General features: G+C 39.8%; 1 protein-coding gene across 2 annotated transcripts in view; it reads left to right on the forward strand.

Annotated features, from left to right (window-relative positions):
* The window catches only part of unc13bb (unc-13 homolog Bb (C. elegans)), a 92,533-nt gene that overhangs the window by 73,824 nt on the left and 5,732 nt on the right, over positions 1 to 12,977 (forward strand). For both annotated transcript variants that reach the window (XM_028602021.1, XM_028602022.1), the window contains 11 exons: positions 1 to 74; positions 244 to 329; positions 1,885 to 2,011; positions 2,671 to 2,767; positions 3,010 to 3,153; positions 4,992 to 5,069; positions 5,371 to 5,448; positions 10,836 to 10,924; positions 11,720 to 11,866; positions 12,110 to 12,233; positions 12,779 to 12,832. The exon at positions 1 to 74 is cut by the window's left edge and continues 57 nt beyond it. In XM_028602021.1, the coding sequence (XP_028457822.1) occupies positions 1 to 74; positions 244 to 329; positions 1,885 to 2,011; positions 2,671 to 2,767; positions 3,010 to 3,153; positions 4,992 to 5,069; positions 5,371 to 5,448; positions 10,836 to 10,924; positions 11,720 to 11,866; positions 12,110 to 12,233; positions 12,779 to 12,832 (1,098 nt within the window). The remainder of the gene's footprint in view (positions 75 to 243; positions 330 to 1,884; positions 2,012 to 2,670; positions 2,768 to 3,009; positions 3,154 to 4,991; positions 5,070 to 5,370; positions 5,449 to 10,835; positions 10,925 to 11,719; positions 11,867 to 12,109; positions 12,234 to 12,778; positions 12,833 to 12,977) is intronic.

The raw sequence follows: 12,977 nt of genomic DNA on the forward strand, positions 1-12,977 counted from the left end.
TGGCCCAAACTCATCATGCTCATTGTCTCCATCATTGAAGAGGACCGAAACTCCTACACACCTGTGCTAAACCAGTTAGTAATGGGCGTACACTCCCTTTATCTTGACTACTTTTAAAATGGCATGAAGCATGTAGACCGTTTTAAATCTAAAAAAGAAAAGGGGAGGAGGAGATTTCCTTGATATTTAGTTCCAAATGTTCCCGAAACCTTAATCGTTGTCAAATTGTCACCTCTCTCTCAGATTCCCCCAAGAACTGAACGTAGGGAAGGTGTCAGCGGAGGTCATGTGGACGTTGTTCGCTCAGGACATGAAGTACGCTATGGAAGGTAAGTCACACCCAATGTCCGATATCCATCATCCCGCTCATGGTCACTTGCTGTGTTGTACGAGTGGCGTACAGTAGGTTCTCGTCATTTAGCTCCCACTCTTGACTCACAAAAAGAGTATATGATCGTACCTGCATCTGTGTTTCCATAGTATTCTGTAGAGCCATACCATAGACTCTTATTATTCTGCCGTGTTGAATTGTGAAGGTATTTGTGTATCTAAATTATAAGTGAAGGGAAAGCCTGAAGGGTCAGAGGCTAAGAACAAGTAGAACAGAAGAGAAGCTCCTATGAAACTTGAAATGGCAAGAATAGAATAGAAGAGGAGTTCTGGGGTAGAAATGATACCGAAGTGAAAGCGCAAAATTATAACTGTGCAGGGTTTGAAAGCAGCTTATGTCTCCCATGAGCCTCTCTGTGATTTTTCTCTTCTGTAGTGTACTGTACAGCACCACCGGTCCCCAGTGGCAGTTCTGCTTTTATCCCAGCCTCTGTCCTCAAGATGAGTCCCCTACAGACACTATTGCTGTGAAATTATCAGTTTCACATATTACAGTACAGAAGTGGTGGCCCCTTCATTTCCAATCTGTATTAATATAAAAATGGATGGAAAATGTGTTCAGAGATGGAATAAGTCCTGAGCAATTTTGCTCTAGAAGCACTACCAAATACTACTTCAAAGTTAAGAGTAGTAGTAGGTTTTTTTTGGGGGTTGCTAAAAAAAATTGACTCCAGTGCCTGGTTAGATCTGAGCTATTTAATAAATGTTGCTAATGCAAAATTCCTCCAATTACTTTCTCCAAGAGTATCTTTAGCTCATATGAGCACAGTTGGAGTAGTAACGGCAGGAAAAGTCATGTAATAAGTAATGACTAAAACTTCCAAGAGTACTGTAAAACATACATACAGTGAAATAAGTGTTACAAAGTGTTTTTTGTCGTTTTCATATTAGAGCATCAGAGGATTTTGGCCAAAAATTGAGGATATATACAAAAGGATATTTAAGAATTATGCCATGACTTTGACGTAAGGATTTAACGTAAGAATTTAACTAACTTTAGCATGGATAAAGGTTTTGGTAAATTTAGAGACTTTTGTTTCAGGGTTCACATTTTTTTTTCTATTTTTTTTCAAGTCTTAAAACAATACTCACATGCCTATACTGTATGTACATTAAAGAACAAAACCTCATGTTAGCTTCAGTTAAGGTTTGGAATTCATTCGCTTTGTGGCCAGTAAAGACATTTCTTTTAATGCATATACGGGCATGCGAGTATAGTCACAAATACTTTAAATGATGTAGTCTTGAACTTAGCATTATGTTGTGGTGCGGGTGAGATAAGGATTAAAGGTGCAGTGTAGGTATTTAGCATTGCACGTCCGTTAAGTTGCGAGGCCTGTGAGGAACACATTTAAAAAAGAAAGGTCAAAATTCAGAGGCTGAGATATCCTGACTTTTAGCAGACCGTATGAGTTACGGTCCAAGTACCTTTTGATTTTACTGCATCCCATAATGCGGAGGCTCACAGACTCTTCATGTCTTTTGTATATGCAGAGCATGAGAAGCACAGGCTGTGTAAGAGCACCGACTACATGAACCTGCACTTCAAAGTCAAGTGGCTCAACAATGAATATGTCAAGGAGCTGCCAAACTTCAAGGGCGTGGTTCCTGACTACCCATCGTAAGTGACCTATTTACTCATAGGCACGGGGAGAAGTAGGGAGGCTAATTTAGATTTTCCTGATTCTGTCCGATAGCCGAGAAGGTCTGCACAATTAATCGCAATTTTATCGAAATATTTGTAAAAGGCAAAATATGTTTCAAACCATTCTGCATTAGGATTTGTGGTGCTGCAGAGACGTGCGGCCTACAAATCCGATTTTACAGACTTAAAGGTGCTCTAAGCGATGTTGGGTGACGTTACTTCTTGTTGACGTTCAAAGTATTTTCAAACAAAACGAAGACTAGCTCGCTCCTCCCTCCTCCTCATCCCGTCCCCTCCCTTTTGTGCTTCAGCGCACTAACCGCCAAAAAACACCTTGAGCAGTTAAGAAAAAGTATTGTATAGCTTATTTTTCTTTTAAAATGTTTGTATGACTATATATATATATATATATATATATATATATATATATATATATATATATATATATATATATATATATATTGTATACGGTTAATCATTACCAACCCTAGAGGAAACATTACATTTCTTTTTGAAGAAATTCTTTTCAATTATCAAATTGATTGAATGATCCCTAATCCAGGTATTGGTTAGGGAAATAAAAGCAATTCAATAGAAATAAATAAATAACTCTGGTTGTCTTTATTTTCCTGCAGATGGTTTCTACAATTTGTGCTACAGTGGTTGGGGGAAAATGAGGACGTTTCTATGGAGTTTATGCATGGAGCCCTAGAGAGAGACAAAAAAGACGGAGTAAGACAATAAAATTGACCTTTTAATGTTGTCACCTCACCCAAGGAGGTTATGTTGTTATAAAAATATAGTATGAACTCCTAAAATAGGGAAATTAGTGTCCATGTTTACAGACACCCGCACATTACCAGCACATGGACTTCAAAATTAGTTTTACAGCATGTAGATATAGCTTAAATCCAATAACTAAGTATGGTTTGTGTAATTGTTTGTTTTCCCCCTGCCGTCCTACACCGTCTCAGTTCCAGCAGACGTCCGAGCATGCTCTGTTCTCCTGCTCTGTGGTGGACATCTTCACCCAGCTCAACCAGAGCTTTGAGATCATCAAGAAACTGGAATGTCCCGACCCTAACGTCATGGCTCAGTACAGTCGCCGCTTCTCCAAGGTAAACCCACTTCACTGGGTGGTGAAACCTTAAAGCAACACTATGTAACTTTTCCTGCTTCGGTCCCCCTACAGCTTGTCTCATTGGAACTACAGCTCCAGTTACATAGTGTTGCTTTAAAACCTGCTCATCACATTGTGAAAGGATTTGTCTTGGTAAACAGCACAGAGCCCTCGTTTGTAACTCATAGTTGCTGGAGCTACATGGTGGGGGTTTGGGTTTTAAATTTATTTCCATAATGGCTAATGAACGGACTGTTAAAGTGGTTATATGTGACTTTCAGTCTGTGTTGATTCTAGCGGCCACTTTAAACGAAAGTGGTAGTGTTTTTACCACACCTGCTGTCGTAAAGGTCTTTTCTTTACGGTGTTTTATTGCCCACTGTAGATTACTGAGTTAGCGTTATAGGGAGGTCTATAAAGTTTATAAAGTCAGAAAATCATTCCTTTACTATTAAATAATAAGTTACAGATGCATCGTTGCATTTCAAGTGTTGCATACAGTAACTTAGCCTACTTTGGTCTCGTGAGCTAAACCAGGTATCACTGTCACTGTGTCACGAGCCAAAGCATTAGGAGTTTGTTGAAGAAACCAGCGTAATAATAACTTAGATTAATATAGTGCATTATATGAAACCCGCGGACGCTTTACACAAGTAAAGTTACAGGGGGACAAGGGAAAAGAAAATGGTAAGCGAACACAAACACTGACTAAAAGGACATAATATTCATGTCGGCTACTGACGTACAACCAAAAAGTAAAGTTATTTTATAAATGAAACAGACATATTACGTCTGAGGGCCAATTCGTGGTCGGTTTTGAATCATTTACAATCCCGTAATTGTCTCCATCTGTTGGTAGCCCGACCGAGTGTGACTTACTTTCACTTTCCCTTTTAGCTTTTAGTTGTTCTTTGTTTAATTTCCTTCTTTCCTGTTATGTCCCTGCCCCAGTATCAGAACGAAAAGAATGTAATGTCCGCAACACTGCTTTAAACTCCCATATTTAATATAAAATGCAACCTTTCGACCCAACTGGGTCTTCTTCAGGCAAATATACTGCCCCAGTGTCAGCCATAACTACAACAGATAACTTCTAAAATAACATTAAAATACAATTAGGCTTATATAAAGAAATATGCTGCTTACTTTTACCTGGCTCAGCTGGCAGGATATGGTAACACTGGCTTTTCCGGTGTTACAAAGAAATCTGTGACCAATCAGAATGTGTTAATGAAAAATCAAACCCGGTCAGATGTCTTACTAAAAACAATACAAAAATAGCGTTCTTTTCACTGTTAGTCTCGTGTACTGTTACAGGTCATTTAAGACCATTGTATGAAAAATGACAGAGCTTTAGAAACAGTAAAAAGTTACATATAGTCACTTTAAGGATCACATTTTTACTACCAAAAGCAGCGGCTGACTGTGACTACGTTCTTTCCTTAGACACACTATAAGATACAAAGCAGCTACACCATTGTCTGAAGGGACATTCAATTATTTTTAAAGGGAATTTTATATTTCCTTCATTAAAAAGAAATGTTGAACTGGACATAATACTCCCCTCCTGAAAGTCTTAGAGACAGAACAGTTTTATGTTTGGGGATTTGCTTTCCTGCATGCCAGAGAATACATTACAGGACATTAGGGAATGTTTTTAATACCGCAGTTGGGAGAGATCATTCAGACATACTCCCCCGAAAGTGTAATATAGCCCCCTCCGGGAACGGTTGTATGAGAAATAAGTAATTGGATTTATAATCATTTTTAAATTATTTCAAATTTTAATTCTGTTCCGCACAGGTTTAATGCATTTCTTCCTCTTTATCTTTTCAGACTATTGCCAAAGTTCTTCTCCAGTACAGCGCCATTCTGACCAAGAGTTTTCCGATTTATGTTGACAAAGAGAAGATTGTAAGTTCTGTTTGTGCTTTTTGTGCTTTACACACTACAATCAGCCATTTTAAATTCACTGGTGTGGTTTACCTGCTGTACCTCCTACATATAGCATAGTATAAATAAAATCAGATTTTGGGGATTGTTTTGACACTTGGCAGACCCTCCAGTGGCTCCATCATCACATGTAGAAACTTTTTTCCAAAGTTGAATAATTCCGTAAACAAAAACGAAATATTTTACACAGCTGTGCAGTTGCAATCACTTGTGTGTAATCTCTCTGTCTTTTATGTCTCTGTCTTCCTGTGTCCTCTGGTAGCCATGTGTCCTGATGAATAATGTGCAGCAGTTAAGAATCCAGCTGGAGAAGATGTTTGAGTCGATGGGTGCCAAACAGGTAAGTCTGAAGACAAAGGCGTGGATAATGTGCTATGGCATCATACTGGATGGCAGACCGTACCAATATGATACTGTTAATGCCCTATTGGCTAAAAAAAACAAACATAAAGTGACTAATCAACTAAACATTTCTTACTCAAGCATGAAAAGTACACTACCGGAGGCGCAGTTTTCAGATTACATTATGTGCTTACATAATTGCAAAAGGGTTCTCCAATGTTTTCTCAGTTAGCCTTTTAAAATGATATCAGATTAGTAAACAGAATGTGCCTTTGGAACATTGGATGAATGGTTGCTGATAATGGGGAATGTAGATATTGCATTCAAGATCAGCCACTTCTTTCTACAACAGTCAAGAACCCTTCTAGGATTTCTAAGGAGGTCAACCTTTCTGTTAAAGATCCTTTAAAAAAAATAATGAGAACATCTGTGGAATTGCGTTCGCTAAACCCACCAGACTCCATGTAAATAAACAGTAAATTTAGCATCGTAAAATACACTTCATTCAGTGGGTTTAGCGAAGGCAATTTTGCGGATGTCCTTAGAAATCCTTTCCATAATTTTGTCAGACACATAGAATATAAATCTGAGCCTTTCAGTGGGAAAATGAGCACTTTTATGAAGGTAAATACAAGGTGGATTGCCCTATTAACTTACATTGTAGCTTGTTTCGCCGCTGCCGACTGCAGCGATCTCGCTTAATACTGGACCGATGTCAAAGATTGTTGTTCCTTTTAGTCACTGACACACAAAAACATAGGAAAATAGGTTCTTCAGGTTGAAAAAATGGTAGTTACCCTTTAAGCTTAGGGATTAACTGTGCCTTCCACATGTATTACATTACATTAGACATACATGTCATTTAACTGACGCTTTTATCCAAAGCAACTTCCATTAAGTGCATTCAACCATGAAGGTACATGTATGGTATGTCTAACGTTAAAACATGATGTATAAATAATAACCTTTTATTTATTTATTTTTTTTAAGATTATTTTTTGGGCATTTTTTTAGGCCTTTATTGACAGCTGAAGAAAATGAAAGAGGAGAGAGGGGGAATGACATGCAGCAAAGGGCTGCAGGGCGGACTTGAACCCGGGCCCGCTGCGTTGAGTAGTAAAGCTCTATATATGGGCGCCCGGTCTACCAACTGAGCTATGCTGGCACCCTAACCATTTATTTGTATATATTCTGCCCAGTTTAATATGCAACTCAATTGTATCTGATATATGTATGCAGTAGGGTGTCCCTACTGGGTCTCTCTTTCAGCTAAGCTGTCCCTGGCCTAAAACACGTTGAAGACCCCTGCTGTAGATCAATACTGCCAGAGATTAGACCCTGTGCTACATCATAGGCTAGAGAATATCGAGACAGAGACTTAATTAAATCATGTCCTCTATTAGTGTAGCTACAGTGAGGACGATCAATAGCTTCTCTGTCGGCTGTGACCTCCCTCTGCTTTCAATCCCTCCCATGCTTTTGCATGTAGTGTTTTATCCCATGTATTCTAGCTGTAGCACATTATTGTTTTTAGTGGTGCTTGGTCGGTTGTAGGATTGTAGCAGTTGGACACTGCAGCTAAAGTTTCAACCAGTGTCTTCACTTCACAATTAAAGCACAATGAAGAGGAAGATGAGGAGGAAGAGGCAGGAGAGGAGGAGGAGGAGGAGGAGGAGGAGGTAGGTTTGCATCATGGTCTGAGCAGAGCTGAAATGGGCCGATATTTGTCCATATTAAAGCACATCTTTTGGTTGTTTAATCAGTTTGATGGTGTGTGGTACATCCCTGTACTGATTATTCCCCTCCTTCCTCTGGTTCGGACAGCAGGTCGGAACTGAGGATGAGGAAGCAAAGGCTCCGGTGGGTACTGTGGATGGTAGCAGAATAGATTCATGGGTAGTAGTTTGAGCTGCAGTTTAGAGGCTGGTAGATCAACAATCCCACATAGCCAATAACCCCAATAACCCAATAACCCCTTCTTTAGCATTTACAGTAGCTTAACGTGTTCTAGTCTAGTAACTTTGCTGTCGTCAATGGGAATGTCATTAGTAGTGTTTAGTAATTAACCAAGTAGTGGACGAATTAAAAAGTTGACCTGATGATGGCGCTCGATGGACAGTCAAAGAATTACCAAGGTTTTTACAATGTATCCTGAAGGGGGGAGGGGGCATGAATGTCTGTACCAAGTTCCAAGGCAATCTATGCAACAGTTGTTGAGATATCAGTACCACAAATGTCAACTTCATGGTGCTCGGGGGGGGAAAAAAATGTCGGGATGACCAAAGTCACTGCCAGCATTGGTTAAAAATGAAGGGCCGATAATCGTTCTATCCATAATAGAAACCTCCGAAAGTAGCCTCATTGCAGTCAGAAGACATGTTGTACTAATCTGTTCTTGGATGGCTTATTCTACATGCAATTGAGTTGGACTTTTATTTTATTTCGCTATTCCAGCATTCTTGAACCTGGTTAATTTTATTTTTGAGGTTCACGGTTTGGGGAGGTCACATTACGTTGCAAGTCTGTTACTGATGCTGCCTGTCAGATAAGTGTGTGAGTTAAAGGTAGCTTGCCCACACCGAATCACATGAAATACTGAAAGCTGAGATGGCAGCTACTGAGATAATCTACGCTAATTACCCTTTTGAAGGAGTTGTTTTTTTTCCCCCGCCTGCTTTCTTGGATTCAGCTACTCCCTAATTTAGTAATGTGGATTTGAAACTGGATTATCGCAATGTCCGTAGTCCATTAAAAGGGATGATTATCTTTTACAGATGACCACAAGGGGGAAAATCAATCTGTAGATTAAGTTGTAGCTTTAACTGTGGCTATCTGTGACTACCTGACCAGTTAGCTTTCACTTGATGTTGCTCTCTTGTTGAAGCTGTCTAGTAGAGTGTCTCTCTGTGGCAGAGGGTGCAGCGGCCTGTCTTAAAGCTGCAATAGGCACTTTATTTTTGACATCGTTGGGCACAAATCCCTTCTGCATCTCCTCTTTGCTCTGTATTCAGGCTTCAGAGAATCTAGTCCCCCATGTGAGACTGTGGTCAATCACAGGTCATTTCAGAGAGAGAAAGTGTTCCTATTGACTGTTGTGTACATGCATTGCCCGGGAGAAGAAGAGGGGAGAGGGAGAGCTGCAGAAGGTGGTCTCACTCTACTTCATATTCTGGCATTTGCATTCTACACCACTGCACCTTTTACTGTAACTACATTTTGACCAAATATGTAGTTACTGCATTTTTTTTTTTTTTTTTCTTTTTTTTTTTTTTTGCAGGGCATAATTGACTAAACTGTATTTTTTTTTTGAGAAAGAGTGAAGTCACAATCATGTTTTTCCTCTTTTCTAGCGCAACAATAGAATGCTAGCGTGGCAGGCAAGTTCCCCGTATATGCATACATGTTTTTGGATGCATGTCTGCATATACTCAAATGTTCATCTCTGCAAATTAAATATTGCATCCCTTGTAATATTAGTTTTTTGGGAAATTGAGGCACCAAAATCATCTTGAAAGTACAAGCCTTGTTGAGTATGGTTGTGGTATTTTGCGGCAATGATGTTGTGTTGTCTTTTTCACTGCCACTCCTAGTTTGAGGAGAGTGAGGAGCAGGAGGATGAGGAGGAGGAGAAGGAAGAAGAAGTAGGGGAAGAAGGGGAGAAAAATGAGGTTGAGGTTTGATGCAGTCCGAAGTGGTTGTAACCTTTCATTCTCAGGAGCCCAAGTCCTTCTTGTGTGCCCTGTTCTTCCTACTCACAGCAACGTCACAGTGCTACTCTATCCTACTGAAACGAGAATGCCCTGTGGTTGTCATGGTGGAGTTTACTGTGTGCATTGTGTGTTTTTTATAACATTTAGTCATCTGTGGTGATTTCCACCTTCGAATTTTCACCCTCCTTCATTTTCCTTGGCCTTTCCTCAAAACTGGTCACTCATTTCCCCTGAAACCAACCTTATTGCAGCCCTTTTTGGTTGTTTCCTTTCCTTTTTAATTTGTGTTTTCTTTTTAACTACTTTTTTTGGTTTGCAATAGGCCGACCTGGAGAAGGTGGGTGTTACAAATACAGCATGTGTTTTCCAGTGTGGAAAAAAACTTGTAGTATTTGTGGTGTTTTTTTAAATTTGAATATCAAGTGGCTTCAGTTACGACAGAACAGGATTTTTCTTTCATTTTTATTTCTCTTTCATTTAATGTCTCAAAGATGGATGAGCCTGTAGACAAGGTAGGTTACATGCACGCCAGTATCTGCTGCCACAGCACTTTCTATAATGGCCATCGATCCTCTGTAGTTATTCTAATAGAAATGAAAGTTAATTTCCAAATGGGAAATGACAGTTAATTGTGGTTGTCCTGTGTAACCCTCCACCTGTCCTGTGCTGCCGTAGACTGAAAACACATTTGAAGACAAGAAGGTGAGTGTGGGTGTACGGACTCGAGATTCCATCAATATTCCCAAGCGCACAGCACTGCCCTCAGGCAAAACAAAACACGTACAGCACATTATAAACAGAACGCAATCCCTTTCTAGCTGCCTTTCCTTCCCCAGAAGCCTTCCCTTATGTGCCGCGCGGCCAAAGCGGCTCAGTCGCTCCTCGCTAATGGTGCTACGTGACCCTGACAGGCCATGAATCAAAAGGCCATTGGATCGTTGGCTTTATGAGCCCCACCAAGGGCTTCATCCATATGGCATAGCTGTCCTGCAGGGCGCTGCTTATGTAGATGATGCCTCAGTATACCTGGGTTAGGTACACTGGAGATGATTGACTGCCCTACTTGTTCCCTCGCCCTGTGCCCGTGCGACTTGTTAGACACCCATCCCCTGCGTTAATAAACATTTATTTTTTTCTTCAATTTGCTCCTTTCCAAAAGTTGGAGACTGCTGGTCTAAAGGTGGGTTTTACTCAGATGTGTGTGTTGAATTTTAAAATTGAATTTGCATTTTCTTTCTACTCTACAAACTACAATAATGTCTCTGCTACAGGATCACAGAATACAAACATTACAGTACTCTCTGCCTCTCTCATCTCCATCAATGTTATTTTTTTTTTTTTTAATAACATTGATGGTTATTGAAGTTCTTTTTAAAATCTTAAGTTCCTGCTGCCATTAGTGGCCTTCAGCTTTTGCGTTGAATTGCAACTCTTACGTTAATTTTGGGTATTTTGGCCTAAAGTTGCCAATATGAAATTGAAGAAATGCATTGCCGTTAAAGAGTTCTATGTCCTCTGAGAGCTGGCACATAATTCCTCTCTTGAGCATAATTATTTTTTCGTTTTTGGAGTTGACACTTTTTGAACTTTTTGCATTATGCAATAAATCACCTTCAATCAAATTATAACTGAGTAACCCTCTTTGCATTCTGTCTACCTGCCTGCCTCTCTGCAGATGGACACTGAGGCGAGTGACTTACTGAACGACCTGCAGGTGAAGCTGAACAATGTGCTGGATGAGCTGAGCAGTACATTTGGGAACAGGTAGCCTTATCCTGACCCCAAAAACACACACACACACACACACACACACACACACACACACACACACACACACACACACACACACACACACACACACACACACACACACACACACACACACACACACACACACATACATACATACATACATACATACATACATACATACATACATACATAAAGTACAGGCCAAAAGTTTGGACACACCTTCTCATTCAATGTGCTTCTTTATTTTCATGACTATTTACATTGTAGATTCTCACTGAAGGCAACAAAAATATGAATGAACACATATGGAATTATGTACTTAACAAAAAAGTGTGAAATAACTGAAAACATTTCTTATATTTTAGATTCCTCAAAGTAGCCACCCTTTGCTTTTTTTTGATAACTCTGCAAACCCTTGGTGTTCTCTCAGTGAGCTTCATGAGGTAGTCACCTGAAATGGTTTTCACTTCACAGGTGTGCTTTGTCAGGGTTAATTAGTGGAATTTGTTCTCTTATTAATAAAAAAGAAAAATGTGGCTACTTTGAAGAATCTAAAATGTAAGATGTGTTTTCAGTTATTTAACACTTTTATGTTAAGTACATAATTCCATATGTGTTCATTCATAGTTTTGATGCCTTCAGTGAGAACAATGTAAATAGTCATGAAAATAAAAGGAAACGCATTTGAATGTGTCCAAACTTTTGGCCTGTACTGTACATATATACATACACACACACACTTCATTCAGAGGTAAATCAGTAACAACATGCACATTTGTGCTGATTGATTGTTTTCTTTCTTTTTAGTTTCCAGAGCCATATCAACGATTGTATGCGACAGATGGCGTCTCTGCTGTACCAGATCAAAGGGCCGCTCAACGCCAACAACAAAAACCAGGTGGACGCCGACTCTGACAACATGCTACGGCCACTCATGGATTTCCTGGATGGAAAGTGAGTGGATGAATGCTATCCTCTCAAGAGCCCATTTGTTTTTTGTATTGTGCTTTCTTCCTCTGCGTCGTAAATATCTTTCCTGCAAAAATAGTTTGGTGAAAGTCATAAATTACAAATTTTAACAATTTTTAACCATACTAGCACCGACTAGGGTTAACACACCCCGGCACTTGCTATGATCCCCCATGTCTCATCAGCTTGTGTTTATATGTATTTGTGTGTTTTTCCATGTTTTTGCAGGCTCACACTGTTCGCCACTGCATGTGAGAAGACCGTATTGAAGCGTGTGCTCAAGGAGCTGTGGAGGATCGTAATGAGCAGCCTGGAGAAGACCATTGTCCTGCCACAGGGCAACGATACCTTTGTAAGCTCAACGGCATTCACCTTTATCAGTCTAATGTTTGTTTGCCTCAGCATTTGTAGATACCGCAAATCCCTTAGACTTTTATATAGGGCTGGGTATCGTTCAAAACTATTCGATAACGGTACCGATACAAAAACCGTGACTTTGATACCGTTTTTTTTTCAATACCAATTTTATAAAACACAAAGAAATTACAAGGTTACACATTACGGCACAAATCTTTAAATACATTTTTCAGCTCCTACTGCGTGAGCCCGTCTCTGTGCGTGAAGGAGAGTTTTTCCTGCGCGCCTCTACGACGTGTAACGTTAGACAGCCAATCACCAGCAATATTAGGTCTTGGTAGAAGCATGCTGCATACTTATTGGCTCACTGATGCTGATGAGATTTCCTCCTTAGGTATTGAAATTGGGTATTGAATGTCAAGGCATTTTTCAATACTTTAGAGGCACTTACAAAAGTATTGAATTCGGTACCCAGCCCTAGACTTTTAGGTGCACAAATGACAAAAGCAGCCACTATATTCCCTTTCCCTCCCCCCCCAGGGAGCACAGATTCTCTCAGCTGCAAAAGAACTGGGTCAGCTCTCCAAACTCAAGGTATCCTAATGTCTTCATATGTTTTTACACCATGTGAAATCCTGCACGTGTTACCACACTGAAGAACTGATAACAAAAAGGAATCATTGAGAGAGAGGGGAATCTAATTTTGTGGAATTAACTCATCTCTTTTCTCATCATTTGG

The sequence above is a fragment of the Perca flavescens genome, chromosome 16 (assembly GCF_004354835.1).
Source record: "Perca flavescens isolate YP-PL-M2 chromosome 16, PFLA_1.0, whole genome shotgun sequence".
Taxonomy (NCBI): Eukaryota; Metazoa; Chordata; class Actinopteri; order Perciformes; family Percidae; genus Perca; species Perca flavescens.